We start from the raw sequence: 27,921 nt of genomic DNA, 5'->3' as shown, positions 1-27,921 counted from the left end.
GGCGGCAACGCTGGCCGGACTTACCTTCCGAGTCGCATTCCTGGGCTTCGCGGCCCACCTCCTCGATAACTACGAAATCGTCGATGAGATCGGGCTTCTCGACCAGCTCGAACGAGTCGCTGTCGGGCGAGCGCCTGTCCGCCTGGTCCTTCTCAATCACGGTCTCCAGCGAGACACCCGACATCGACGACGACGTCATACTCTGCTGCTGCTGCAGAGTTAGCTCGTGGGTGTGCGCGTCCTCCGGCTCGGGTGCAGCCGCAATGAGCTTGGACATTTCAAGCGAGTCCGGCTCGAACGAGTAGCTCTCTTTCGCCGACTCGGACGGGCTGCTGGACAGCTCGTCGCCAGCCAGGGCTTTACCGAGGTTCTGCTGTTGCTGCCTCTGCAGGCCGCTCGCCTCGCCCGCCGACTCCGCCGACTCCGTCGACTCGGTAGTGATCTGCAATGGCGGCGACGGCGATGAGAGGTGCAAGTCGCCAGGCTTACTCGCTCGGGCTGACCAACCGACCACTTGGCTGAAGATCATTTCGCTGGAGCGCTTCATCAGGCAGGGTACGGAGTCGGGGTCGAGTCGAACAGGCGCCTCCTTGGCGTCGTCCTCCAGCATGTTCTCGAGGTTTCCGTCGACGACCTCCTCGTCGTCCACGTCATCCACGTCGCCGTCGGAGGCCATCAACGTCTCCGACAGCTCGCTCGCGCTGTCCATGCTGGCGTATTGGCCGGAGCTCAGCGACTTGACCGAGCCCATAGAGCTGAGGCTCGCGGCCGCGGTCACGTAGTCCTTGGAGGTGGCCTTGGACGACGAGTGCTCGAAGGAGGCGACCGCCGTCTCGTACTCGGACGAGCTCAGCGGCTGCAGGTGCTCCATGTCCGAAGAGCTCGGCCGGCTGGCCGCACTCTCGTACTCACCGCTGCTCGACACGTCCGCCTCGCTCTCGGAGGCGGGCCCGCCGTCGGCGCGCCGCGGGCGGCGGCGCGGCGCCGGCTGCGGGGGCTGCAGCGCGAAGCCGCTGCTCTCTTCCCTGGCCGCCGCGGCGATGCCCTCGTCCCGGGGCAGCTCGCCGCTCTGGCGCCGAGGCTTGGCTACCGGCGAGCAGGCGCACGGGGCCGAGGGGCAGTCCGCGTCGCCGTCGCCGAGCTTGTCGGAGGAGGGCACCTCGTAGAGCAACGGCGGCAGCTCGCTGGGGATCGACTCGGGCTGCAGCTTGAACTGGAACTCGGACGGCGAGTCCTTGATCTGCAGGGCCACGTTCTCGCCGGTCTCGCTCAGCTCCTCGATCAGATCCTGCTTGGCAGCCTCCAGGCTTTCCTTCACCTCGGCGATTTCCTTCTTCACCACCTGGTCCAGCACCGTGATGGCGTAGCGCGCGCTCATGTCCACGCACTGCTCCTCCGGCCGGTCGCTGTCCCGGTCCCGCTCTTTCTCCCTGTCCTTGTCCTTGTCCTTGACCTTCTTCTTCTTGAGCGGACTGCCGCTGGCGGCGGCGCTCTCGTAGTGTGGCTTGTCGCGCTTCTCGCTTTTCGTTGCTCTCGACGCCTCGCGATGGCCCTCCGAGCGGGCCGACTTCCCCAGCTGGTCCTCCCCCCGGGTCTTGGCGTCCTCCGGATCGAAGCTCTTGTACGAGACCAGCTGCACGTCCTCGCTCTCTCGCCTTCGCTCCTCGGTTCTGGTCGGCTTGCCTCGCCACTCGGTCTTCATTAACACCTCCGAGGTCTGGGGATGCTTGTCGAATTCAGCCAGGTTGTACGAGCCTCTCGACTCGTCGGCTGCCACCAGCTCTGCTGGCGCGCCAGCGTCGTGCTCTGCGTCGGCGGGCTTCAGTTGGATGCCCTCCTCGAATAGCTCGTCGAATAGCTGCACCATTTCGCCCTTCCTGAGCCTAGGCTGAGTCTCGTCGAGGCTCATGAACGGCTGCTTCTCGATGACGTTCACCGCGGTTTTCGTTTCTAGAAGCGGCTCCTTCTTCGTTGTTGACGCTGCCTTTTCGTGCTGCCATTCCCGCCGGTCTTGGTCGAAACTGTCTTCGCAGCCCTCGTCGTCCACATCGACGGCCATGAAATGGAAGGACCTCGCAGCCATCTCTTCCAGTCGATCGTCAGTCGGGGTTTTCGCCTCGTACTCTCGCTGCAATGTGTCCATCAGCTCCTGGCAGCTGACGTCCAGCTTATCCTCCACCAGTTCCCTGTCAACGTCAAAGTCCGACTCGCTCACCGGTGCGACCGTAAATTTGGACGCCCTCGGGGTCGACGCTTGTGGCTCATGTATGCGCGGAATGGCCAACTCGGGTAGCGCAACTTTTTCTAGCTGCTGCTGCTGCTGCTGCTGCTCCAGCGACGTCTGGTATTCCTCTAGTTCCTTGTCAAAGGCTTCGGAGGGCTCGAGCGTCTCCTTGACTTCGATTTTTTCGTCGCCGATCGACCAGTTCACCGGCCGAATTTCCAACTCTCTGGGCTTGAGACGGGGCGAAACGAGCGGCGGGCTGTCGAGCTCGAACGAGTCCCTCTCCGTTCTGCGCCTGATGGTGATTCTCTGCAGACTCACTTCTTGCCTCTTGTGGCTACCGTCTCGCGGTAGCGAGTAGTCGATGTTAGTGTCCTCCGAGAATGTGACCGGGCTCGCGGAGCCCTCGCGCTCCAGGGCTTCCAGCGAGTCGACGGCGGGACTTTCGTGTAGAGTGTCCACTCTGGGGACACTCGATGAGAACCTCGTCTCGTCGATCTCCAGGGAAGAGACGTCCGTCGAATCTTGTCTTGAGACCGGGTCTGCCTCCGGCTCCAAAATCTCGAGGACTTTCGCGCCCGACAGCTCGGACGTCAGCTTGCCGTCGAAGCTCGTCTCGGCGGCCATTTTCATGTCCGCCAGCTTATCCGGCTTGGCGTCGATTCGCTCGGAACCGCTGCCGGACTCGTCTTTGGTAAGGCGGTCGCTGGCGCTCGCACAAGCATGGCCCGGCTCTTGCAAGACAACCGGGTCCGTCTTGTCGATCATTTGCGCAGCGCCTGAATCGCGCATTGCGCTCTCGGATTTGCGGTTCACGTCGTCGTCGTCGTCGCCGCCGTCGCCGCCGCCGCCGCGCTCGTCGTGGACGACTGCGGACTCGCGCGCCCCTGATCGCTTGACCTCTGCTGCTCCTGGCACTGTCTCCGACTCGTCGTAGCATTCCCGGTGTTCCGTTGCATTCTCCCGAGTCCGCCGAGAAATGGGGGTCGCTTCTTCGCGAATGGTAGACTCGTCGACGACTCTGCCAATGCTGCCGCGCTCTGCATTCTCGCCACTACATTCCGTATCGAGCTTCACCCCAGCGCCGATTGCGCTTGCTTTCCACGCTCTCGTCGTTTTCTCATCGCTCTCGGCTGATCTGTTGTCGACTGTGTGCTCGATGTCTTCGCCCGTTTCCGAAGCGGAAGCTCCTGCTGTTGCAAGCTCGTCGGTCAAACCCAGCAAAGTCTTCTCCGTGGCGCTCAGTACTCTGTCTCTAACGGTGCTCTCCGCTTCTTCGAGCCTCTCGCCTGGCGAGTGACGCTCCTCGGCAAGAGATGCGCACATCTGCTTCCTTTGTGCGTCCTCCCATCGTTCGTGAGCCGTAATCTCGGCGTCGCCAGTGTCGACTCCCGAAGATCGAATCTCCGTCTTTTCCAAGGACGCTGTGGACTTGCAGTCTATTTTCGAGGTAAGTACGTTATCGGCCGTGACAAAATCGGCTGGCTTTAAGGCACTCGTGTCTTCGAAAAGCTTTAAGGCCTCTTTCGAATCACCCGCGAGCGACCCCGAGTATGTCCAGGACTCGCTAGCTCGTATTCTCGGATGCTCCTTGTGTTGTTCAGTCCTCGTCTGCTCGCTTTCCTCGTTCTTGCCGCTCACGACAGCGTCCGCTTCTTTCGTCCCTTCGGCTTCCTTCTTCGCCGCTATGCCAAAGCTTCCTCGTGGCGAGGACGAACTGGTCGAGCTGCACGATAGGCTATCCGAGTCTCGCAATCTTGGACCTTTTGGACCTTTGGATAGCAATTTTGTCGGATCGTCTTTCGAATCTCGGCGCTTAGCAAGCCTACTCTTCGTCGCTTCATCTTGCGATTTCTCTCTCTTTGGAATCGACTTCGAAGGATACTCTACAGTCTTCTTAACGCCAGCTCTAGACGATTCCTCCTTAGAGTCGCGGCGTGTGGCACCAAACTTGCTCGCCGTACTCGTTATGGTCATTGCCGTCGTTTCAGTCTTTTTAACTCTGCATTTCGGTGACACCTCGCCTTTTGCATCCTGATGCTTCAAGCCTGTCTTAGCAAACACTTCTTCTTTCGAGGCTAATTTTGAAGAAATTTCATCTCTAGATTTTTCTCTTCTCGGACCAGTCTTAGCAGCTAAATCATCTTTCGACTTTTCTCTTTTGGGAGCAACTTTAGCAAGAACCTCATCCTTGGACTTCTCTCTCTTCGGAATCGCTCCCTTCGATATTTCGCCTTTTGACTTTTCCCGCATGGGCATCGTTGACTTCGATATTTCAGATTTCGATTGCTCTTTCTTGGGAACAGAAATCGATGGCAAATCGTCTTTCGATTTTTCGCGTTTTGGCGGGGACTTGAGAGAAAATTCTTCTTTCGACTTCTCTCTTCTTGCAACCGTTGTTTTAGAAAATTCTCCGACGGATTTTTTCTTTGCAGGCATTGCAACGGTAGACGACGACGACGATGACGATGATTTGCCATCTTTAGGAGGGGATCTTGAAGCAAAGTCATCCTTTGATTTTTCCCGCCGTGGTATCATTGATTTGGGCAATTCCCCCGAGGAATTTGCTCGTTTTGGAGCTGGCGACGGTACTTTCGAAGGAGACTTTATCGAAAATTCATCTCTCGATTTCTCTCTTCGCGGAATCATAGATTTAGCTATTTCACCTGAAGATTTTTCTCGCTTGGCGGTGGAAGGTGGTAATGTTTTAGGTGTTGCATCTTTCGTCGGCGACTCGATCGAAAAATCATCTTTCGATTTTTCTCTGACTGGTATCATGGATTTCGTTATCTCACCACTGGACTTTTCTCTCTTGGGCGTCGGCAACGGGCTTGATTTCATTGCAAAATCTTCTTTCGATTTCTCTCGTCGCGGTATCATAGATTTTGGAATGTCACTTGCCGATCTCTCTCTTGTCGGCATGGTTAATGATGATATTCGTGGCGGCGATTGAATGGAAAATTCTTCTTTGGAATTTTCTCTCCTCGGTATTATAGACTTGGAAATTTCTTCTGCAGACTTTCCTTTTTTGGCAGAACCGTTTGATGCGTCGTTTGCAGGAGACTTGATGGAAAATTCTTCTTTTGATTTCTCTCGTCGCGGTATCATAGATTTCGAAATTTCGCTCAACGACCTTTCTCTTCTCGGTGTTGCTGATGGTGATATTCCAGGAGGTGATTTGATTACAAACTCTTCTTTAGATTTTTCTCTCACAGGAATCATGGATTTTTGAATTTCGTCGATAGACTTTTCTCGTTTAGGTGTTGCCGAAGGTGATATCCTCGGCGGCGATTTGATTGACTTTGGAATTTCACTCAAAGATCGTTCTCTTTTTGGAGTTGCTGTTGGTGATTCTGTTGGTTTGTCATCCTTAAATGTAGGCTTAAATAGAATTTCTTCTTTGGATTTCTCTCTGACTGGAATCATTGACCTGGAAATTTCACCAACAGATTTTTCCCGTTTCGGTGTAGCAGTTCGTGGTGGCGATATAATAGAAAAATCTTCTTTTGATTTTTCTCTCACCGGTATCCAAGACTCTGGTATTTTACCTAAGGACCTTTCCCTTTTCGGTGCTGCTAGCGATTCTTTAGGTAAATCTTCTGGCATCTTCGTAGATCTTTCTCCTTTATGTGGTTCACTTAGGAGATGATCTGGTTCAATATTGGATTTTTCTTGCTTATCAGGCGATAGCTTTTCGACGGAAGGAGTAATCATAGATTTCTTTGAAGGCACTTTACTCATTGGTACATCTTTTGGTTTATCTTGTTTTATCGTGGAAATCTTTGGAATTTGATCCTTTGTTTCTTTTTTCATCAGCGCAGGCTTTAATTCTATTATCGTCTTTTTTGAAACTTCCAGCGTTTGTTTAGATCTCTCTGGTGTACCCAAAGCTCGTTCGACTTCCACACCGTCATGAAATTTTTCTTGTTTTAGTTTTTTATCAGGGCCAACTGCTGAGATTGTTTCCTTTTTAGTTCCGGTCTTGATTGTTTTTATATTCATTGTTGCCGAGCCCTCCTTATTTGCATCATTATCGATCGTCGTTATTTTCAGTACTTCCATTTCTGTTTTGGAAGACAAGTTTGATGATACGCCTTTATCTGCTTTCAGTGATTCTTGTTCTGACGTTGGTTTCTCTGAAACCATATCAACTTTTGAAGATGATACAATGTCAATTTTATTTTTATCGGTTTTGTGTAGAGATTGCATAGTAAAACGGTCTGTGGATTTTTCTTGCTTTGACAGCACCGGTTCCAACATACCCGATTCAGTTTTATCGGGTACTAATTCTTTCTCTTTATTCGCATTTTGTTTTGTTTCAACAACAACGATTCCTTTCGCTGTTTCCAATTTCCGTGACATATTCGTTAGTGCGTCTTCTGTTAATTTTTCGTACTTTGGAGGAGATTTGGACGCCAAATCTTCTTTCGTTTCATCCATCATATGAATTGGTCCCGATAACGCATCCTCTTTTGCTTTCTCTACCAGTGGCGTCAAATCTTTTTGCTCGTCTCTTTTGAGAGGCGTCTTCAACGAGGCCTCATTTTTCGGAGGGAATTTATGTGAAACGTCTTCATTTAATGTTTCTCTCTTGCAGGCAGATAGTGCCAAAGAATCTTTCTTTGATTTATCTTTCTCCGGAGGCGACTTTAAGCATAATTCATCTTTTAATTTGTCTTTGTTTGAAGGCGACTTTGATAACAATAAGTGTTCTTTCGATTTATCTTTCTTTGGAGGTGACTTTGATAGCACATCATCTTTAGGTTTATTTCTCTTCGGAGACGACTTGGATAGCATATCATCTTTTGATTCATCTTTCTTTGGCAAGAACTTTGAAAATAAATCATCTTTTGATTTGTCTTTCTTTGGTGTTGCCTTCGATATTATGTTATCTTTTAGTTTATCTTTTTTCGGAGGTGACTTTGATAACACTTCATCTCTTGGTTCGTATTTCTTTGCCAAGGATTTTGATAATAAGGCATCGTCAAGCATATCTTTCTGCGGAGGTGATTTTGATAGCAAATCATCTTTTGGTTTATCTTTCTTTGGCGGTGAATTTGTTAACGAGTCGTCTTTTGGTCTGTCCTTCTTTGAGAGCGATTTTGATATCACATCGTCCTTCGGATCATCTGTCTTTGACGGCGACTTTGATAACAAATCATCTTTGGATTTGTCTTTCCTAGGGATCGACTTTGATAATAACGAGTCATCTGTTGGTTTGTCCTTCTTTGAGGGCAATTTTGATATCATCTCGTCTTTCGGTTCGTGTACCTTCGGCGGCGACTTTGATAACAAATCATCTTTGGATTTGTCTTTGCTTGGGATTGACTTTGATAATAACGAGTCGTCTTTTGGTTTATTCTTCTTTGATGGCGATTTTGATGTCACGTCATCTTTCGGTTCGTCTGTCTTTGGCGGTGATTTTGATAACAAATCATCTTTAGATTTGTCTTTCCTTGGGATTGACTTTGATAATAACGAGTCGTCTTTATTTTTGTCCTTCTTTGAGGGCGATTTTGATATCACGTCGTCTTTCGGTTCGTGTACCTTCGGCGGCGACTTTGATAACAAATCATCTTTGGATTTGTCTTTCCTTGGGATTGACTTTGATAATAACGAGTCATCCTTTGGTTTATCTTTTATTGTAGGTGACTTTGACGGCAGGTCATCCTTTGGTTTGTCTTTCTTCGGAGGAGACTTTGACAATAAATCATTTTTCGGCTTATCTTTCTTTGGTGGCGATTTGGATAATGGTTTGTCTTCAGCTTTTTGTCGTGGTGGAATCATTTTCGGGGAAGATTTTTCCATTCTTTTTGTTTCTGCTGTTATTACTGCTGCCGATTTAGTTTCTGCATCTTTTTGTTGCATTGTTACGTTTTCTTGTTCCTTGCCTTCTTTTACGTCTATTTCTAATGTGGATTGCGCCAATATCTCAAACCGATCATCTTTATCATCTGTATTATCTACTATTATTGTGGATTGATCTGTAAGTGTCATACGTTTAAATGCGTCTTTCGCCGCTTCACCTGTTTCATTATCGATTTCCTTCTTATTATCTGATTTTTCGTCTGTGTCTTTCATTTCAGATATTTGTGGTATTGTAGTTGATGTACTAATTTCCTTTTCGCTATCTGTCTTTTCTTCAGTATTTTTTATTTCATTAGTCTCAATTTTCAGAATTGATGGTTTGTCAGTGTCAGTCTTAATACTTTTTTCACTGTCAATTACCTCTTGATCACTTTTCATTTCCCTTGGTTCTATTTTAATTTGCGACGACTCTTTTTCGGTTTTGATAGCCTTTTTCTCACTCTTCTCTTCTTTGGAGTCATGTTTCCATATGAAAAATCCTTTCCTTTCCTCCTTTTTAGTTAATTCCTTTTCTTCTTTACTCTTTCGCTTTTCTTCCTTTTTACTTTTTTCATCATCTGTTTTTTTTCTCATAAATTTAAAATCGAAAAATCCTTTCTTTTCATGCTTATCTTTTTGTTCTTTTTTTTCCTCTAATAGTTTGGTATCTGCCTTGTCATAGGGTTTATCGGGTTTATCATCAAGCTTCTCAGTCTTTTCAACATCGGCAACTCTTGCAACAGGTTGCAACACTTCTATTTTAACATCTTTCCATTCCTTTTCGACCTTCTCCGGCTTGAGTTCAGTCGCTTCTTTATCTACTTTATCCATCTTGTCCATAACATCTTTCTCTTCCTTTTCTATTGTTTCTATTTTCTTCTGCTTGTCTTGATTGTGCGCAGGTTGCACTTTCTGTTTGTCTGATTTTTCCTGCTTGTCTATTTCTTTTTTGACATTATCTGAATTGTCCATTTTATTCATTTTTTTCTCTTTTTTAGTTGTCTCTAATTTTTTCTCTTTACCTTGGCTTCGTATCTTCTCTACTTTCACTCCATTGTCTGCTATTTCAATTGTTTCCGGGATATGCGCATGTCCCTTTTCCTTCTTCTCCGCTGCCTTACCTTTACCGTCCTTACTTTTATCTCCTCCTTTCGACTTGTCCCAATATTTCTCTTGGCCAATCTCCTCACTCGTTTTCGTTTCCAACATTCGCTCGGTTTCTTCAAATACTTTAAGTGACTTGTCGTCTTCACTGGAGGTCGAAATGCCCGACCACCTTGCTGTTCCCCTCGCCAAATCTTGAGACGACTGACTAATAACAGAAGTTCTGATGGTCTTCTGCTCTTTGAGTATTTGCTTTTCAAAGTATTGAGCTTTCTCGGCCACAGTAGCCTCAGACATGTCGGTTGACGGGCCGTCGCCTACCCCGGAAGCTTCGCCGCCGTTATGCTCGCGTACCTCGCTCAGGCACTCGCTATCACTGTCATGATAAGTAAGTTGAGAAGTATGCGACACCTCGGACTCGCTGCGTTGAAAACTTTCACGCTTACTACGCGCCATATCTTCCCAGAATCGTCGCTTCTCGGTGTAAGTCTTTTTTTCCAAGGCAGGTGATGCGGAAAAGCTAGCCTCTACGGTCTCTAAGGGAGTGGCAAATTGATCTTTTTGAGCTAGCAGGCTACCGACTGCATCTAAAACAAGCAAATATAGATTTGTGATTGTCGTACAAAAAGCTGGTGGATTTATTACGATTTCAATGACTTTGACGATAATATTGGTAGTATACGGTGCCTTTCAATTTTTCCATATACTTGTCATCTAATTATCGAAAGTCATTTTAATTCTACTGATAAGCTGAACTATTCGCAAAAAAATTTTAATGAGAATGTGACTTGAGTGAACCAAGTCAGACTTGTTTGCAATTGCTGCAGTAAACGCTACTGCGATCAAGGGCATCAACTACATTCAGCATTGTTAAAATAAAAATCTCATGTACAGTTTGATAAAGTTGCATTTATTTGGAGGATTTACAGGTGGCTAAACAGCCCCTTCGGCTCACTTGCACAATCAGCTCTGCAACAGCGTTGATTCAGGTACTTTGATGCTCGAGTAAATAAAACTTTTATTATATGATAATAGAAGATGAAATGTTCATGCGAACACGCTCTTTACGTTTTAGACATAACGGTTCGATAAAATATATAGATATATTTAACTAACGATTATAGAATAGCAATAGTGGCTTGTGTATAAATAGTTAACACGTGGTAAAGCTAATGTGAAAATCCAACTCGGGTAATATTTAAAAATAAATTAATTGCACTTAGTGTATATTCAGTTGCTTTGGCATTGTTTTTGTTCTGTAAGACGTATTCGTCGGTAGGAATGGTGATTTGAACATTGACCAAATTGAAAGATATATGATTAAGTATGTATCCGAGTTTAGTAACTCTATAATGATCATTAATTATCGAGGTAAGGTTACTTCGGTCACATTCATTGTTAACGACGTGAAGCTTTCCAGAAGTGAATTATTTGAAAATAACGCGACAGTGTCGAGAACGGAAGCTATGTCTGTAAATAGATTAGACATAAGAAATTTCAGAGTGGCTCAATTCAGAGCAGTAGGAGAGCAACGAACAGCTCTTGTTACGTTAGCTAATTGATTGGTCTGGTTGTACGGCGGTGGTAGTTAATTATACATAATTTAGAATGGACAGAATGATTGAATCGCTATGACTCGTTGACTCGTTGACGTCTGTAAAAACGAAAGGCAAAAAGAAAACAGAAAAAAAAAAACAGGTACGTGCACGAAAAAATCATTGGATGCAAAAAATAGGTTCTGCATTGAATCCAAGTCGCGAGAGAGCCATTTCGTATAAAAAGTCTAAGCGGGTTGACAAGAAGAGTGTTATCGACAGAAAAGAGGACGATGGTATGAACCGTCACTGCTCCTCGAAGCATGCCGTACGAAGGACGAAGGACAATCAGGCAGCATCGGTATCGCGCGCGACGAGGCGGCGGCTCGAGCGGACCTACTCGAGATCCTCGATGTCGGTGTGGCCCGCGTCGCTGAGCACGTCGTCGGGCTCCTTAACGGCCAGCAGTTGGTCCGTCTTGCTGCAGTTCTTCATGAGAATCTGCGAGGCGGCGAGCACTTCCAGCTCCTCGACCACGCCCTCGCGCAAGCCGCAGGCGACCGAGCCAAGTTGTCCGACGACGTCCTCGTCGTCGTCGTCGCTAGCCTCCATATCCTCGCTGTCGGTCGCGGGCGCGAACGCGATTTCCGGCGCGGGCTCCCGGGCGGGCCCGCCGCTGGGTCCGTCGTCGAGCGACATCTGGTTACGGACCTCGACGGAGAAAGGGCCGTCGCCCTCCTTGGTGGTGATAGTCTCGCCGCCAAAGTCGACTAGAATGTCGCCACGCGGCTCCACGTAGATCGACGGCTCGTCGGCCTCGTCGCTAGACAGATCCTCGAGCTCGGTCTCGACCTGCGGCGGGGCCGGCGGCTCGGCGCCGCCCTCTGACCCCGGCTCCGGCTCGGGCTCGCTCGCACACAGCTCGTCGACGTCGGTCAGGCAGTCGAGGAAACTGCCGCGACGGTCGCCGCTCGCGCGCGACGAATCGTCGCCGCTGGCGTCCAGCGTGACCGAGATCGTCGGGCGCAGCAGCAGGCTATCGGAGCAGAGGCCGAGCCGCGCCGACGGCGGCCTGGTCGGCGTGACGGCGCGCGGCGCCTGCAGCTCGCCCTCCGAGTCGGTATCGGAGAAATGCAGCGAGGCGTTACTCATCATGGCGTTGAGCCGGCGGCGCGTCGAGCGCGCCTTGCGCTTGGTCTTGCCCCCGTCGCCGCCGCCGTCGGCCTCGCTCTTCAGCAGCTGCAACCGCGGCACCTTGCGGTCGGCGCTGCTGGGTAGCTCGGCCGCCTGGCGCTCGAGTGTCTGACCCTGCATGCCACCGACTATCTGTCCGTTCGCTAACGACTACTCTTTGGACTGCTCTCGAGCTTGCTGGGAGCCGCGCTCGGGACGCACAGCGAAGAACCTGCCTGCGCGGTTCTCGTGCTCGAACAGGGACTACGAGAGGAGCAACTAAAACGACCTGCAAACAGACAACCAAGCGAAAATGCGGCATTCTAGCTCTGCAACTCTGCGACAGAAGCAGCAGCAGAGAGAGAGAGAGAGAGAGAGAGAGAGAGAGAGAGAGGGAGAGAGAGAGAGAGCGGACAGTTGTACGAACTGGCAACCGCAAGCGCATCTTGGGATCTGGCGTAGCATTTTTTTTGCAGCAAATGATGATAGACCACAATAAACTGCTTCGGAGTAGTCAGACCAACAAGATGCACTTGATTGACCGAGTACGAACGCAGTTGAACAGATGAATAAGGCAGCACTCACGTTTGCAGTGTTTTGCCACGGGGATGACGGCGAGCTTCCGAGTCGAGCTGACGCACAAACAACTTGGTCGATGCGTGCGTATCGAAGACGAAATTGGGACTAAAGGAGACAAAGATCGCTTAGAGGTGTGGCGTTGGTAGTACGAGGAGGCAGCTCATTCTGCCAGAAAGTTAGTCGGCAAGTGCAAAGCCAACGGCGGAGCCTTATGACAAAATTCGATGATGCTCTTAGGAGTAATTGAGTTATGCGAAGCCTCGCGCGCTTCCACGCGCCGAGCCGAGCCAAGCCCTAACAAGATTAGCGTTTCTGCCAAACGTTGAGACGAGAAAACAATACGCAGTGGAAATAGACGAGAAAGAATATGGTTACTGATGGTTTGATTTGCCTCGTTGGAATTTGATTGCTCTGACATTTCATACACTCGACATAATGCGCAGGCACTGGTGCTTACACTGTACATATGTATGCGCATGCTGCAGTCGGCGAGCAGTGAGGTTAGCGCACTTGGTATCGGAAGCTCGTTCACTCAGCGGTTCAGCGCATGATACCTTCAACATGTTACAACGACGCTTAAATCGATGGAGGTTGGCGTCGTTGGTACGTAACCACACTCCAGTCGGCACGCCGCCTGCTTTCGTCGGATTTTCGGATTTTCGACGGACGACGGAAGACGAGGGAAGGCAAGCGGCTCCGATACTCTAGATCGAACCCATCAAAGCTTCAAGTAAAGACAAGGTTGCGCTTGTGATCAGCGCATGTCGTTAGTGTCACAGCCACTTTGCGCGCAGACTGGAGTACTTTGGGTACATCAGGAGTCAAAAGCAAGGCATGTCAAATAAAATGTCGTTCGTTGATAGGTTCGACTGTACATCAGATTTGTTTGTTAAGGCCTCTTATTACCGACAGGAGAGAAGAGCAGCCGGGAGGCCGGAGCTCAGAGTTGGCACGTACCTTGAGCAACGAACTCGCCGCTCTCTGATGGCGAGGTGTATTTGGGCCGATCGCTCTTCTCTTCGCTGTAGTCTATCTGGTAAGACTTCCTGAGTAGATCCATTTTTTGCGCAATGATGTTGGAGTCCTCAAGGGTCCTGTTGTTATCGAGGCAAGCGATGTCAGGCAGCACGATGTTGAGTAGGCAGACCGGCTGCTGGGCGGGCTCGCCTTTGGCGACTTTGGGCTCGCGCATGAACATCATCCTAGCCACGGGATCGAGCTGAGCGTCCTTGATCTTTACATGGAACGAGAGTCGGTTTTGCCTGAAAGCTCGGAAGGTGAGCTTGAGCTGCTGGCCGGACTTGGTCACAGGCACCAGGTTGCCGCTAAACTCGATGTATAGGTCTTTGCCGTCGAGCGTCTGCAAGAAGGAGGCGGGTTGCAGTACGGACTCGGGCGCGCAATGAGCGAGGGCATACCTCGACGTCGCGGCTTTTGACTATCTCGGCGAATCGCTCTTGCTTCTCGAGCGTGGGCGTGCCATCCTTGCTGTCGGTCATACAGAGGATTCTCAGGGTGGCCTCCACCTGCTCCAACCGCTTGGAGTAGACGACGAAGCTGCAAGTAGAAGCGCATGAGCGCGGACGCGCGTGGCGAGCGACGAGACGAGTGGCTAGGAGCGCGGGGGGTGGTCACTGACTTGGTGATGAAGGGCACGTAGAGCGACTCGCGGTAGAGGTCGGAGGCCATCTTGGGCACCTCCTGCACGTTACGGCAGTCCATGAGCCAGAAGCGGGCCGAGACGGTGGTGGTGAAGGAGACCTTGTCGCTGGCGAAGTTGAGGGGCGTGGAGCCGGTGACGTCCTCCCACTGGGCCTCGCTGGTGCCGCCGGCGATGCTGCAGAGCAGCCGCAGCGTGGGCGTGTCGGCACCGTACTGGTTGACCATGCCCTTGTTAGCCGCCCGGGGCACCGGCAGCGTCAGCGTGATCGGCTTGTGGAACTTGCGCCGGCGCGGCTCGATCGTGACCACCGGCGATACGGCCACGCAATTGCCGAGCAGCTTGGCCGTCAGCTCGGCCGGGATCACGTGCGCCTGCAGACCCACCTTGATCTTCTTCGTGAGGGCGTTGGCCGGGAACACCGCCTGCACCTGGGCGTCCACGCTGGACGCGAGGACGCCGCCCTCGGAGCCGATCACGTGGACCTCCTGCCTGATACGCGTAACCACGGCGAAGTACTGCGGGAACTCGGAGGCGAGGATGCGCGTGATGCGGCCCGAGTGCGCGGCACTCATCGCCGGATCTAAGGGGGGAAAGCGATCGATCAGGCTGCGTCGCTCCGGGGTGCGCGCGGCCGGGCGCCTGCCTACCGAAGGCCGTGCCGAGCAGCGTCGAGTCGTTGTCGGCAGCGTTGTCGTGCTCCTTCCAGCTCTCGCCGTTCTCGCTGCGCAGCACGATGATCTCCCGGTGCTGGGCCTGCACCGAGGCGAAGTGCGGGACGTCGATGAGCACCGGCCTGCGGGAAAACGGCGCCTCGGTCATCCTCGCATCCTCGCATCCCCGCATCCTCGTATCCCCGCATCCCCGCATCCCCGCATCCCCGCATCCCCGCATCCCCGCATCACCGCTGTCGCGCCAGCGACGGGCTTACCCCAGGAAGCTGGCGCCGACGGGACCCATCTCGATGACGCGCGTCGCCAGCGACTCGCCCTCCATCAGCGGCGGTGGGTTGGCCATCTTGCCGGGCCTGACGAGGCGGCAGGTGACGCGGATCGGCTGGCTGGCTCGCCGGGGCGGCACGACCAGCCGGATGCCGCTGTGCCGGCAGCCCTTCATCGTGCCGCCGCGCGCGTCCACCAGGAAGCTCACGAGGAACCTGCGGGCAGGCGCGGCGCGGGCGTTCAGAGCGGCCGTCTCCGGCGAGCTGGCTGGCCGATGCCGAGCAACTCACCTCGCGCAGTCGCTGCTGTCGAAGGTCTCGGCGGCGCAGTAGTTGCTGCTCTGCACGAACTGCTGCTTCTCCTCGTGAGAGACTGCAACAGGCAAAGCACAGGCGGTGAGCACGCGGCGAGCGAGCGCGCAGGGGCACACCCACGTTGCTTGTGCAGCGGGTCGTCCCTGGTCACGTCGATCGGCAGCGAGTCGTCGCGCAGGCTCTTCATCAGGTCGGCGGTGAGGTAGCGGTACGGCTGCTCGCTGATCAGCGCGTCCGAACCTGTGGACAGACATCAGGCGTCTGCTCTCAGCCGAGTGGCGTTCGAGGCGTCGGCCGCCGGGCGAGCGTCGAGAGCGGCTCCCGTCTGGAGGGCGTCCCAGCGCCGAACGACGCGCCCCATACCGACCTCCCTCGTCGTCCGAGTCGGACATGAGGCTCGCGTCCTGCAGGCTTTCGGGGGCGATCACTCGGTATTTCTCCTCCCAGTTCTTGTTGTCGGGCGTGAGGCCGTCGTAGACGAGCCCCTTGAGCACCTCCATGACCGAGATGTATCCCAGCTTTTGGGCCACGTTGAGCGCGGTCAGGCCGTCCTGCAAAAGAGGCGCGGGTCAGCGCGGCGCGCGGGGTCAGTGCGACGACCGGGCCGGGCGCGCTTACGTTGGTGCGCGCGCGGTGCGAGGCCTTGGCCTCGACGAGCGCCGAGACGACGTGGACGTGACCCTGCTGGGCGGCCTGGTGCAGCGGCGTGTAGCTCTGTTTGGTGCTCACGTCCATGGCGGCGCCGTGCTTCAGCAGGAAGCGTATCATCGACAGGTTGCCAAAGTGGGCGGCCACGTGGATCGGCCGGTAACCCGTCTCCGTCTCGCTCTCCACGTCCGCGCCGTTTTTCACCAGGATCGAGGCCACGTTGATGAAGTCCTCTTGCGCGCAGAGGTGCAGTGCCGTGAGTCCGTTCTGCGCAGTGTCGATCGAACGAAACGCGAGCACGCGAGTCAGAGTGTGCGAGTAGCAGCGTGCCTGCGGCAATGGGAGGCAGCGTACGCCCGTACCTTAGCTTTGTGATTGGGGTCGGCGCCGTGCTCGATCAACAGATTGGTCATGTCGTAGTGGCCCTTCTGGGCGCTCAAGTGCAGCGGCGTGAAGCCCGCCTTGGACTCGACGTTGGCCTTGGCCCCGTGCTCCAGCAGCGTCGTGGTGATGTCCATCTGTGCACACGGGTCAGCGTGAAAGTGCGATTACCGGGGCGCCGCTCGACGCTCGCTGCTCTACCTGGTTCTTGCGGGCCGCGATGTGAAGCGGCGTCTGTCCGTTCTGGGAAGCCAAGTGAGGCGAGGCGCCCCTCTCCAGCAGCAGCTGCGCCACGTTTGGGTGGTCGTAGTGACAAGCCAGCAACAGAGCCGTGATGTCATTCTGAAAGCCAAGTAGTGAAGCTGCAGTCGAGGCGGCGAGGCGTGCTGGCGCTGCAAATACCTTGCCCTGCGCGTCCAGTCTGCTCTCCTTCTGCAGCAGTATCTTAGCCACGTTGATGTTACCGTACTTGGCGGCGATATGCAGCGGCGTGAAGCCGTTCTTCGTGGTGCTCTTCACTGACGCGCCGTTGTCAACGAGGATAGCGGCCACCTGGCAAGCGCGAGACGGCGAATGAGTGCCGGTTCGGATCGAGGAGCGCAGCGCGCTTCGAGCACAGCAAGTGGTTAGTGAAGACGGGCGTGAATGAGAAACGTGGGATCGGAGCAGGGCGGGAGCAAAATAATAGCAGTGCACAAGGCTTACCTCCGCTAGCGCTGAGTGGCCGAAGAGCCAAAATCATAAGAGCGGTGCTACAACGAAAAATGAGCTGGACACGTCGGACGAAAGAAGGGAAAAACGAGAAGAGGAAACACGGGAAGGAGGGATGGAGAGGGGTAGAGAGAAAAAAAAAGAAAGAGAGAGAGAGAGAGCGAGAGAGTGGCGTGGAAGTGGCGCTTTATTGTACACATCGGGGCACGCGAGGGGGCAGGGCGAGACACAAGGCGAATAAAAAATGCGCGGGCCATGTAAAAAACAGGTGGAGAGCGTCAAATGAGATACTCGCGGCAGCGGCTCCAGTGGAGGAACCGCAGGTTGCGCTCGTCGATGCGGCGCACGAGGCCGAGCCGACCGGTTACCTCGTCCTGGCCCTCCTTGGCGGCGATGTGCAGCGCGGTGTACATGTCCTTGGTGGCGGTGTCGACGGCCGCGCCGTGCTGCAGCAGCAGCATGACGATGTCGACGTTGCCGAGGCGCGCGGCGATGTGCAGCGGCGTCTGCTGCTCCTGCGGACATAGTCGGGGAGGGAGGGCGAGTGAGCGAACGGCGGCCGGCGGGCGGCGGGCGGCGGGCGGCGGCCACTCACCCTGGCGCGCGCGTCCACGCGGGCTCCGTTGCGCAGCAGGATGCGGATGATGTCGGTCTGGTTGGCGCGCGCAGCCAGGTGCAGCGGGCTCTCGCCGCGCAACGTCGGCACGTCCGGGCTGGCCTCGTGTTGCAGCAGGAAGATGACGATGTTCATGGCACCCATGAAGCTGGCCACGTGCAGCGGCGTGAGGCCCGACTCGGTGGTCGACTCGATCGAGGCGCCGTGCTTGAGCAGCAGCTCCACCAGCTTAAGCCGGTTCTTCTTGCAGGCAATGTGCAGCGGCGTGAAGCCGTTGAGCGCGCGCGCGTTCGGGTCGGCGCGCCGGTCGAGCAGCAGCTTGGCCACGCGCACGTGGCCGCAGTGCGCCGCCACGTGCAGCGCCGTCAGGTAGTCCACGGTCACCTCGTCCACGGGTGCGCGGTGGAAGAGCAGCACGCGCGCTGCCTCCACGTGGTCGCCCTGCGCGGCCATGTGCAGCGGCGCGAGGCCGTTCTTCGTGCGCGCCGAGATCGGCGCCTGGCGCTCCAGCAGCGCGCCCAGCACCTCCTCGTGGCCGGAGCGCGCCGCGCAGTGCAGCGGCGTCAGGCCGTCGCGCGTCTTCGCGTCGATGGCCGCGCCGCTCTCCAGCAGTACGCGCACCATGCCGCCCTTGCCCCACTTGGCCGCCACGTGCAGCGGACTGATGTTGTGCTGCGGACCGGGCCCCGGTCAGTCACCGTCGCGCCCCGGGCCACCGCCGCCAACCGTCTACTCACCCGCGCCAGGAAGTTCACGTCCGCGCCGCGCTTGATGAGCAGCCGCGCGATGTCCTCGTTGCCGTAGTGCGCGGCGATGTGCAGTGGCGTGAAGCCGCTCTTGGACGTCACGTCCGGATTGTGCTCGTTCTGAAATGGCCGGGCGATCAGCTCGGACCTCACGACTCGCGACTCGCGCCCTACGGTCTCACCTGCAGCAGCAGCTCGGCCGCCTTGCAGTCATCCTTCTTGGCGGCGATGTGCAGCGCCGGCAGGCGCACCTTGCCCTTCGAGTCGTTCTCTAGTAGCACGCTCACTACCTTGTCGTGGCCTTGCTGCATGGCTACCGCCAGCGGCGTGAAGCCGTCCTCGGTCGCCAGGCTCTGATTGGCCCCGTTGCCCAGCAGCAGCTTCACCACCTGGTCATGGTTCTCCTGCGCGGCCATGTACAGCGGCGTGAAGCCGTTCTGCGACTGAATGTTCACCTGCGCGCCACTTTGGATCAGCAGCCGCACCACCTCCTCTTGCCCGGCTGCGCAAACAAACCAGCACGTGACATCGGCCGCCCGGCTAGCGCGCGCCACCTCCCTCACGTTACCCAGCGAGGCTATGTGCAGCGCCGTGTTTCCCTTCTTCGTGGCCGCGTCCACGAGGGCGCCGCGCTTCAGCAGCTCCTGCACGATCTCCAAGTGGCCATCTTTGGACGCCAAGTGCAAGGCGTTCAGTCCGTTCTGGAGACAATACTTTATTCGATGAATCAAAGCTTTTAGTTGCAGCTTGCGGAACGACGAAGCGGAACGGTCGGAAGCGGCGAGCGCCGGCGGCTCGCGGACCCCTGCTACTCACCGAGTTGGCCGTGTTGATGTCCAGGTGGCTGTCCAGAAACTCCTTCACCTTCTCGAGGTTACCCGACCTCGCGGCCCGCAGGAACGCCGTCGTGGCATCACTCTGCAATCAGCGAGGCGCGTTATCGTCGCTAATCTGCAGAGACCGTTGCTCTGGCCGCCTGCACTCGACCACTCGTGCAGCGCCGACAGATGGCTTCTGCGGCCCATGCTCGATTCGAGAGCTGCATGGCCGACGGCGCGGTCGACCGATTGAGTGCCGCCCGGCTGGCGGCTGGCGGCTCGCGGCTCGCGGCTCGCGGCTCGCGGTTCGCATTTGCCGAGGCCCCCTCGGGGCCGCGTCGCCCGCGTCCCGTCGGCAAACGCGCACCAGGCGGGAGCAGAGCGGCGCGCGGGCGGCCGCGGCTCTCCTCGCGGCCAACAATGGTCGACGGGGAGGCGACTCGAGGGAGAGCGGCAATCGATACGCAAGGATGCCGCGCTGGCGGCGGCGATGAGTCACGCGCAGCTACGTTCCGCGCGCGGCGGGGCTGGCCCCCGTGGAGCTTGCACCAACCTGGCTTGCGCCCCCGTCCGTCACCATCCTGCTGCGCTTCTGCTGACTGCTGGCGACCGCGCGCACTCGCGCGTACCTAGAACGAAGCCGGCGAGAAGGCCGACGTGGGCACGGGGCACCGGCTTCGCGCGAACTAGCCGCAGAGACGGGGAGGCGAGAGCGGCAGCGCGGGCGAAGGGCGCCGGGACGCTCGGGGGTTGCCGCGGCCTCCCCCACCCCACCCGGCTGTCATCGTCGGGTCGCGCTGCGGCTGCGCGCCGCTCGCGCCTCTCGCCCGCGCTGCCCGTTTGCGCGTCGTTCTTGGCCTTCGTCGGCGCTCGACCGTACGACCGCTCGACCGCTATCCGAAGTCTGGCACCAGAATCCGACGAGCGCCGAGACACGCCGACGTCGCGCTTCGCCGACGGAGTTCTCGGCGGACCTCTTCGGTCGAAGCACGGGCGAGGGGCGGAGGCGCGCCGGCCTACGCACTACGGCCCTGCCGGATCAATATAAGCCGCGGCCGGCGGCTCAGGCCGAATAGATGCGGCTGAAGCGACAGCGGCGCGGCGCCCTCGCGCTCGCCGCCTCGACCTCCCCACGAACGCGGCAACCACGGTGAGTGCGGGACTCGATCGATGCTCGCGGACCGCGGCAACGGCTCGATCGCCAACGGCCAGCGCTTTATTTATAGCGCGCTACGCAGCGCTATGTTTTATAAATACGAGCGAGCCGAGCCGCGCGACTGCCCGCGCCCTCACAAGCACGACCGTGTGCGCTCGGGCGGGCGCAGGTCGCCGCCGAGTGCCGTCTCGGCGTTGCGCAATGCGCGCGCCAAGTGGTTTCGCTCGGTGAAAGCTCTGCATGCTCGCGATCGACACCGCCACGGTGGGGGCTCGACCAGCGCTTTCGGCAGTCCGCAGCGGTTGGCCAATCGCAAAGAAAATCAGAGATGTACTTAGCGCAGTGGAGAGAGCTCTAGGCGTAGCAGGCAAAGCGAGTGGGGGCCGGCGTCTGGTCAGACAGTACCTGCAGCCTGAGAATGGCCGGATGATCGTCGCTGGGCCAGGGCATGGTGCGGCTGCGGCGGTCAGACTAGCCTAAAGCCAGTGGTCGTCTCTTCTCTAGCCGCCGCCGCCGCCGCCACTGCAGCCGCCGCGGAACGGACGCACTCCGAGACCCTCTCCCTCCGCGTGTGTTTATTTATAAGCGCTTGAACGCACTCGCAACATCACCGCCTGGCTCGTCGCCCCCGTTTCGTCCTCGTGCCATTCTCGAGCGCGCCCCCGCTTCTAATAGCGATATGCCGCAGGTGCCGGCAGAACGACCACGTGCGGACCGCCAGTTCTTCCTGTCTTTTCGATTCCACGTAAAAATAAAGGAAGCGCGCTATCGAGTCCGGCCGCGGAGCGCGGGAGATCGACGACGACAAGCGCATTCCCGTGGCCGCGCCTGCCTCTATGCCAGTCTCTGTATACATACACTTTCGCCTATATGTATTCGAATTCCCGTGAGCACGAGAACAAAAATTCGGGCAATGGAAAACAATAATATCTTAACCTACGGCGTGTCCGAGTGCCGACCACGATTATCAACACACAAGTCGGCAGCACCGTCGTATACTCTGTAGTCGACAAATTCTCAAAACTCGAGTAGCTCTTGGACATTTCAAGGAGGCAGTTCATCGCAGTCGCGCTGGAGAATTGGCGGGACCAATTTCTGCCGCGCTTCCGATTTCAATTTCTTTCTTCTTCGATACAGTGTATGCGCACACGTCGGCGCAGTGTCGTGGCTCGCTCTTCCGAGATAACGCGCCGACCGGTAGTCAGTTCTTTGTTTCGTTTCAAACATCGGCGCGACTCGAGTTTCATCCTGCAGTGTGATTTTGGGTTTCGATTGAATGTTCGCGAATGCGCGATAAGTAAGATTTATTAGTGATGCTGCAGAAATGATCTTTGAAATTAGTTGAGCGAAGAAAAGAATTGCATCTGGTGTTGTTCGTCTGTTGCGAGTTGACGTAAGTTGGCGATTTTTATTAACTTTTTATTCCTTTATCCGTCTGCACTTTCAATACTCGACGACTCGTACATTCCTGTTTATCCATTGCTACCTCTGTTCTGCGTAACTCGAACACGCCGACATTTTCCAAGTCATACGTTTATTGTTTTGAAAGAGCGTACGTTTTGTACATTTCTTTGTATTCTTTGTATTCTTTGTATGATTATATTTCAGACCAGTAATTGTTAGATATTCGTAATTTTTTACGAAACCCGTAGACAAAGCAATTTCTTAAAAATGGGCAGTAACGCAGAAACAAAAGCTGTAAGTACAATTTTTGCGTGGAAAAATACTTGATAATCTCAGTTTTTTTCACTGATCAATATACTTCATTCTTATCATTGTGTATTTTAGAAGTATGAAAGCTTAGTGAAAAGTGCATCTGCGCTATATCTGGAAAAACAATTTCAGAAAGCTCTATTTTTTTACAATGATGCTCTTAAAGTAGTTACAGAATCAAACATGAGCAAAATGGTGGTTTGTATACTGAAATATATGATTTGTTGCTGCCTCTATGAGTCTGATAAACTAGAAGATATGGTAGAAGTTGTTAATATGTTGCAAACGATGGATAGGAGTATTAAGAATCGTTTTCCTGCTTTATACTGTTTATTAGCTCAAACCCACTGTAAGCTTTTTAGGTAAGACTTGTATTATTTTAGTTATCTAAACAAAGTATGAGAGAGCAAACATGGATGTTTATATCAATTCATAATTTTGGTCAATCTTTACAGGTTCGAACTAGCGGAAATGGAATTTAGAAATGCAGATTTAATCTTCACTAAGAATCCAACATTAGAAACATTTTACATTCCTGGAACTAAAAGTCCAATCAGGCCAACAAGTAAGAATGACGTAAGTTTAATTTCATTTTCTAATTTCGTGCTCTAATTAATCGTAACCATAACTGTACTATTTTAAATATAAAAAAATGTTTCAGGAAACATGGTTAAAAATCAAAGAAGAATGTTTAGCTTATCATCAACCAGATGCTATTTGCAGTTATCCAGATTGTAACTATGTTGCAAAACCATATGTTATACCTAGCAAAAATATATTTTTGAAGTAAGAATATTTTTCAAATTATTTTTTATTAATATACGGTCGTTCATACCTTACCAAAACCTCTAGCAAATTATTTTTATGTAATTCAAACATCTTATTATTTTAGAGATCCAGCATTTAATGGCATGGTTATTGTTAACTGTAATAATAAGAACCAGCCATGCGTATTAAAATTCCATCAATATTGTTGGAAAATGAAGAAAGATGAGTTGTATCCAATATCAAAAGTGTCGGACAAGGTAAGTGCTCGTATTATATTGACTTAGCTCAATTAGTTGTTTCTGTTTACATATTTTTTGTCTTCTTTTTCACCATAGGATGTTTTAGGAGACAAATGCTCTACTCCTAATTGTTTAAATGGTGATACTGCTTGTGTTATATCATCTATTCAGGTAATCGATCAGAAAGGAGAAATCAAAGCTCATATTAAGGAAAATCCTTCTACTACATGGCCTGTTAAACCTCAAGATAAAAATGACAAAAACACTTCCAAAGGGGCTATTAAAAAGGTTTCTGATTATTTTAACTTGTAATTCAAAAATAACTATTATTTTAAGCTTACTGGATTAGTTCTGTCTTACACTGTATTATTTATTTATATTGTTTTTCACATACTTTCAGTTTAAACTTAATCCAACTTCTAAAAAGTCTGGAAATCCTATTTCGAGTGATTCTATACAACAACAGTTGTTGGATTCTTTAGCAAGATCGATAGCTACAGTACCAGAAGCAAAAGATCTTTGCAACAAAGATGTATGTATCTGCTGATTAAGTCATTGTTAATCAGATAGTAATTGTTATTAGCAAATTTTCTTTACTATAATTTTAGGATGTTCACTATTACAATGAATCACAAATAATAGTTGTTAAGGATACAGTGGTGGATGTAGATTTCTCAAATGAGATTTCAGAAGTTGCCGGTGAAAAGAGTTTTTTGCTTTCGTAAATATTTCTTCTCAATTTTGTATAATAACTTTTATTTCAATTTATCAAGTTATCTTATTTTTTTTTAAGCTTCTTTATCGATTATATTAAAAAGAATCGTGTAACAATTCATGATGTTTATTCAAAATTTAATGAATATTATCAAGACTTGCATCTAAAAGATTTGGGTAATACAAAATATTTGACATTCATTCTTTGAAATCTATTCATTTTTTCTTGTGATATTTCATAACTCATTTCAATTTTAATAGATATATTAGGTTTTTTACTACAAACAAATAACTTTGAAATACTAAGTAATAAAGATACTTCATATAACTCTGATGTATGTACCGAAGAAATCATAAACCAGTCAAATGATAATTTCAAGGCACAAAACTTTGATGATGACAGCGCATCATGTAAATGTTATTATTCTATTTTTTTTTTAATTATAAAATATTTATGTATATATTTGTTTTTCATAAAATCAGATATTGACGATGTTTATTATGAATTAATGAACGACAAAGATGAAGTGTTTGTAGATTCTGCCGAAAATACAGAGCATATACAAAATTTTAATTTACAGGTAATCTGAAATATGCGCTATTTTCTACAGAAATTAAAATTGTATTTTAATTTTAGGAACCTAATTTCAATATAAACTTGTCTGACAATTATAAAAATCATTATGATTTTAAAGTCGACGATTTTGTTCATGATATAGTTGATGGTAACGATGTAATGGAACATACGAAGAATATTACAAATTCATTCACACCTCAGTCACTTGAGTCGTGTGCGAAGTTTGATTTCATGCAAGCTCCTCCAAATTTCTCTAAAGGACATGAAAATAATCAGCTAAAAGATTACATAACTAAACTCGAAAGTGATATGGAAAAAATAATAGATGAAAATGCTAACCTAAGGAAAGAGATTGCAAATAAAGACTCCAATATAGAAAATTTCAAAAAAGAATACAACAGTTATCAAGAAAAAATAAAGCAATGTGAACAATTGTTTGAAACAATGACTGACTTTCAAAAAGGTTACGATAACATGAAAGAAGAAAATTTCAAAACTAAAGAAGAACTTGTAAAAGTAATGAAAGAAAAGATGGACTTGGAAGCAAAATTAGAAGAGCTTGAGGATCCTGAGGCTAAGCGTACAGAGTTTATGAAGTTATTCCAAGAAGAATATATACTGTTGCAACAAGCTGTTAACGAGGAATGGGAAAGCAAAACGGATATCTTAACGTTGTTATTACAAGACTTTAAATTATAATTCAAATAATTTGATATGCACTGCATGCATGCTCTCTCATTTCAGAAAATCCTTGAAAGCGGAAATTGAAACTAAAATGGCATTGCTGAATAAATTATTGAATACTCAGTACTCAAGCAATAAACATATACTCGCAGGGTAATGAACTTACGCCAGATATATAAAAATATAAAAATTACTATTATTTGATCTAATGCCTGCTTGTATACTTAGATACCTTGATCAGTGCTCCGACTTTGTGGAAATCACTGACAAAGTGAACGCTTGGATGGAAAAGACTATGAACATCAAAAGTTTCTTCGACAATTCCAAGTGGCTGACAAGATTGGAATTACTCCAAGCGGCTGCAAATGAACTTAAGGTATGAACTAATTAATGAAAGCTAACGTGAAAAATGCTAATTTACCGGGAAATGTCGCATGTCTTTTAGTCGGAATACTCGAAAGTACTGAATGAACTACATGATGATAAAGAGGACAAGTTCAAAATGACCGACATCAATCTGAAAACTCCAGCGATTCCAAATGCTCCCTGCGAGAAACTGTGCGACGTTGTTCTTAGCGTTTTGACGACATGCTGCAGACATCATTATCAGATGATGCAGGGTTACGTGCTTAAAGCGCAGGCAGCTACGCAAGCGGCTACGCAGGCGATGCAGTACCAAATGCATTCTGCTGCTCAGTCGCAGACCTACAGTCCCATACAGGCGGGATACGTGCAGCAGTATCCCTATGCACCAGTTTACACCGGTGGCCAGTCCACTGTGCCAACTACACCCCTGGTCGGCATCTCTCCCATACCGATTTATCATCAGACGACACCACGGACTGCCGGCCCTCCACCGAATTTAACTCTTCAGCAGGCTATTCCAGCATCGCAACTGCCGTCATTAACAACTAAGAGTCAAGGTAAGTCGCATCATTATGGCGAACAGAGTCCTTTGACAATACAATTTGAACTTTTTGTAGCTTCTGCTTCAGTAGACGATCACAAGGTTGAACAAGCTGAGCCTATTGGCATTGAGCCAAGCGTGTCAGTCAAAGCTACCGTCGAAACTCCGACCAGTAAGGACAAAGACAAAGAGAATGCTATTCCTGACTTGGAAAAGTTGACCAAGGAAGGTGAAAAGATCGACACTTTCAAGGACAAATTAGCGCAGATGAGAGAAGCCTTTAAAACGATTGCTTTGAACGTCAAGGAAAAATCGAAATCTGAAAAATCTACTGCTGAAGTGGAGCACAAAGAGATGGAGACGGCAGCCTCCGAGTCGTTAGTCAAAGACGAACAGCGAAATCTCGAAAAATCATCCGAGAACGTTATAGTACCAATTACAAAGATGGCAAATCAAGTTAAAGACGACAAAGTTGATTCTGCTATAAAAACTGTAACAAATGGGTATAGCATCAAAGATTCAGTATCTATACGTGACGATAGATCTGATATCACTACACTTACAACAAGGTATGCAATGAATTCTGATATGACGATACGTTATGAACGATGAGCTGTAAAGCCACCACGTTACTCGTTAATTATATTTCAGAAACGATTCCAAGCTGCAAAAGAAAGTTGGTATGGATGGATTGGTAAAAATGCTGTTAAAGAAATTTCCTGGTGCAATGGAGTAAGTCGAACAACGCGCAGATTCAAAACGAGAAATTTATTAAAAACTTTTTCCCAGGTGTGACGTCATTGAAGCAATTGCCAAGATTCGAAAAGAGCGTAATGATGCGCTGACTGGTATACCGGTCAGCCGAATCATGGAAGAGGCCAAGCCACATATCCAGCAAAGTCAGCGTTTACGTATGTTTATACTTGTAGTTTCTTTCTGTTTTATCGCTTTTATGCAACAGCTATATTTTTAATATATGTTATAAAGGTCAATGTCCCAATCTCTGAACACTATAACTCTAGTTATTTTTATGTTTTCTTTTATTTACTCGTTGCCACAAACATTTAATCGTAACAGTTGAACAAACAGGTGTTAGAGTTTGGGAGATATAGCATAGTTATTTTTATTGGTTAAAAAAATCATTTTTAAAAGAGCAAGATTTTGTTTGAATAGAATTTTGAAAAGAAATCAGCATTTACGATATGTTTTATTTATAAATACAGATGTGATACGCTATTTCGTAAGTGACGGGAGCACATAAAATGTGAGTTTTGCCTCACTACCACTAGCAATTAAAAATATTCAATTACTATTCAGTTATTTACCATATATTTCAGATTATAAAATCTACAAAAAAAAAAAAAAAAATTAATAAATAATTGTCCGCTATAACCTTCTTGCAAGTAAATATAAACTTGATTTTTGACCACGTAAGATAGATGTAATATTTTAACGAACACGAAATTTATATTTTTATTCCTGATTCAGATGATTTAAAAAAAAGTAGTTACACAATTAGTTTTCCAAAAGACTTTGAATTATCAATTTCCTGGAAAAAAAGTTGAAAAATCATCAAATAGAAGAATAAGACATTTATTTTTATGTCTTTAGATAATAAGATAAATTCTTGGTAAATTTTGGATTATCATTGATACTCAGGTAGATTTTTATTAGCATTGAAACTCGTTGAAAAGTTAAATAAACTTGAAATGTTAGTTTTGTTTTCAGAACACGAAGCTGGAGTTAAAATGTGATTTATGTTAGCTAAATTTTTACGAACGAAGATAACAAAGCACCATATTTTCGTACAAACAATTCAACATCTTTCTACAGGACAATTAGACTTGAGTAGTGAAATATTTTATA

General features: G+C 50.3%; 3 protein-coding genes across 10 annotated transcripts in view; 1 reads left to right on the top strand and 2 right to left on the bottom strand.

Moving 5' to 3' along the window:
- LOC131668519 (ankyrin-2-like) overlaps positions 1-20,986 on the bottom strand; it is a 22,730-nt gene extending 1,744 nt beyond the window's left edge. The window contains exons 1-20 of the mRNA XM_058942774.1: positions 20,859-20,986; positions 19,296-19,397; positions 19,048-19,180; positions 18,662-18,981; positions 18,471-18,599; positions 17,713-18,405; positions 17,486-17,632; positions 16,809-16,958; positions 16,608-16,748; positions 16,388-16,543; positions 15,996-16,292; positions 15,673-15,928; positions 15,498-15,617; positions 15,354-15,435; positions 15,054-15,278; positions 14,773-14,918; positions 14,102-14,705; positions 13,881-14,019; positions 13,420-13,822; positions 25-9,762 (exon numbers count right to left, since the gene is read on the bottom strand). Of these exons, the coding sequence (XP_058798757.1) occupies positions 25-9,762; positions 13,420-13,822; positions 13,881-14,019; positions 14,102-14,705; positions 14,773-14,918; positions 15,054-15,278; positions 15,354-15,435; positions 15,498-15,617; positions 15,673-15,928; positions 15,996-16,292; positions 16,388-16,543; positions 16,608-16,748; positions 16,809-16,958; positions 17,486-17,632; positions 17,713-18,405; positions 18,471-18,599; positions 18,662-18,981; positions 19,048-19,180; positions 19,296-19,397; positions 20,859-20,903 (14,026 nt within the window). The 5' untranslated portion in view covers positions 20,904-20,986. The remainder of the gene's footprint in view (positions 1-24; positions 9,763-13,419; positions 13,823-13,880; positions 14,020-14,101; positions 14,706-14,772; positions 14,919-15,053; positions 15,279-15,353; positions 15,436-15,497; positions 15,618-15,672; positions 15,929-15,995; positions 16,293-16,387; positions 16,544-16,607; positions 16,749-16,808; positions 16,959-17,485; positions 17,633-17,712; positions 18,406-18,470; positions 18,600-18,661; positions 18,982-19,047; positions 19,181-19,295; positions 19,398-20,858) is intronic.
- Positions 10,068-13,388, bottom strand: LOC131668525 (uncharacterized). Its single transcript, XM_058942788.1, has 2 exons — positions 12,469-13,388; positions 10,068-12,172 (listed from the first exon to the last, which is right to left on the bottom strand). Exon 2 carries the CDS (start codon positions 12,022-12,024, stop codon positions 11,107-11,109), a length of 918 nt encoding a protein of 305 aa, XP_058798771.1. The 5' UTR covers positions 12,025-12,172; positions 12,469-13,388; the 3' UTR covers positions 10,068-11,106.
- LOC131668520 (uncharacterized) lies at positions 19,895-27,921 on the top strand. Of its 8 annotated transcripts, XR_009302289.1 has the most exons (22): positions 21,707-21,846; positions 22,062-22,151; positions 22,242-22,528; positions 22,622-22,742; positions 22,828-22,952; positions 23,059-23,191; positions 23,270-23,461; positions 23,574-23,705; positions 23,782-23,894; positions 23,967-24,064; positions 24,149-24,298; positions 24,371-24,468; positions 24,525-25,135; positions 25,209-25,301; positions 25,377-25,524; positions 25,594-26,071; positions 26,132-26,624; positions 26,707-26,787; positions 26,845-26,966; positions 27,279-27,319; positions 27,393-27,458; positions 27,544-27,683. XR_009302289.1 is itself a non-coding variant. In XM_058942777.1 (20 exons), exons 2-20 carry the CDS (start codon positions 22,125-22,127, stop codon positions 27,807-27,809), a joined length of 3,528 nt encoding a protein of 1,175 aa, XP_058798760.1. In that variant the 5' UTR covers positions 21,707-21,846; positions 22,062-22,124; the 3' UTR covers positions 27,810-27,921. The 8 variants fall into 8 exon arrangements, 3 of the variants coding, with proteins under 3 accessions (XP_058798760.1, XP_058798759.1, XP_058798761.1); XR_009302288.1 differs by lacking the exons at positions 21,707-21,846; positions 27,279-27,319; positions 27,393-27,458 and adding exons at positions 19,895-20,447; positions 27,772-27,910 and having other exon boundaries at positions 27,544-27,714; XR_009302285.1 differs by lacking the exons at positions 27,279-27,319; positions 27,393-27,458 and adding an exon at positions 27,772-27,910 and having other exon boundaries at positions 27,544-27,714.

This window comes from Phymastichus coffea, unplaced genomic scaffold, assembly GCF_024137745.1.
Source record: "Phymastichus coffea isolate CEN01 unplaced genomic scaffold, Cenicafe_Pcof_1.1 PCOF00078, whole genome shotgun sequence".
NCBI lineage: Eukaryota > Metazoa > Arthropoda > Insecta > Hymenoptera > Eulophidae > Phymastichus > Phymastichus coffea.
This window is presented reverse-complemented; position numbering and strand designations above follow the sequence as displayed.

Bases quoted from the DNA above. Each gene is read 5' to 3' on its own strand.
- LOC131668520 (XM_058942776.1), top strand. From the start codon at position 22,125: ATGGGCAGTAACGCAGAAACAAAAGCT. The intron at 22,953-23,058 runs GTAAGAATATTT...TTATTATTTTAG, and splicing joins AGCAAAAATATATTTTTGAA to AGATCCAGCATTTAATGGCA. The intron at 23,462-23,573 runs GTTTCTGATTAT...ACATACTTTCAG, and splicing joins CCAAAGGGGCTATTAAAAAG to TTTAAACTTAATCCAACTTC.
- LOC131668525 (XM_058942788.1), bottom strand. From the start codon at position 12,024: ATGCAGGGTCAGACACTCGAGCGCCAGGCGGCCGAGCTACCCAGCAGC.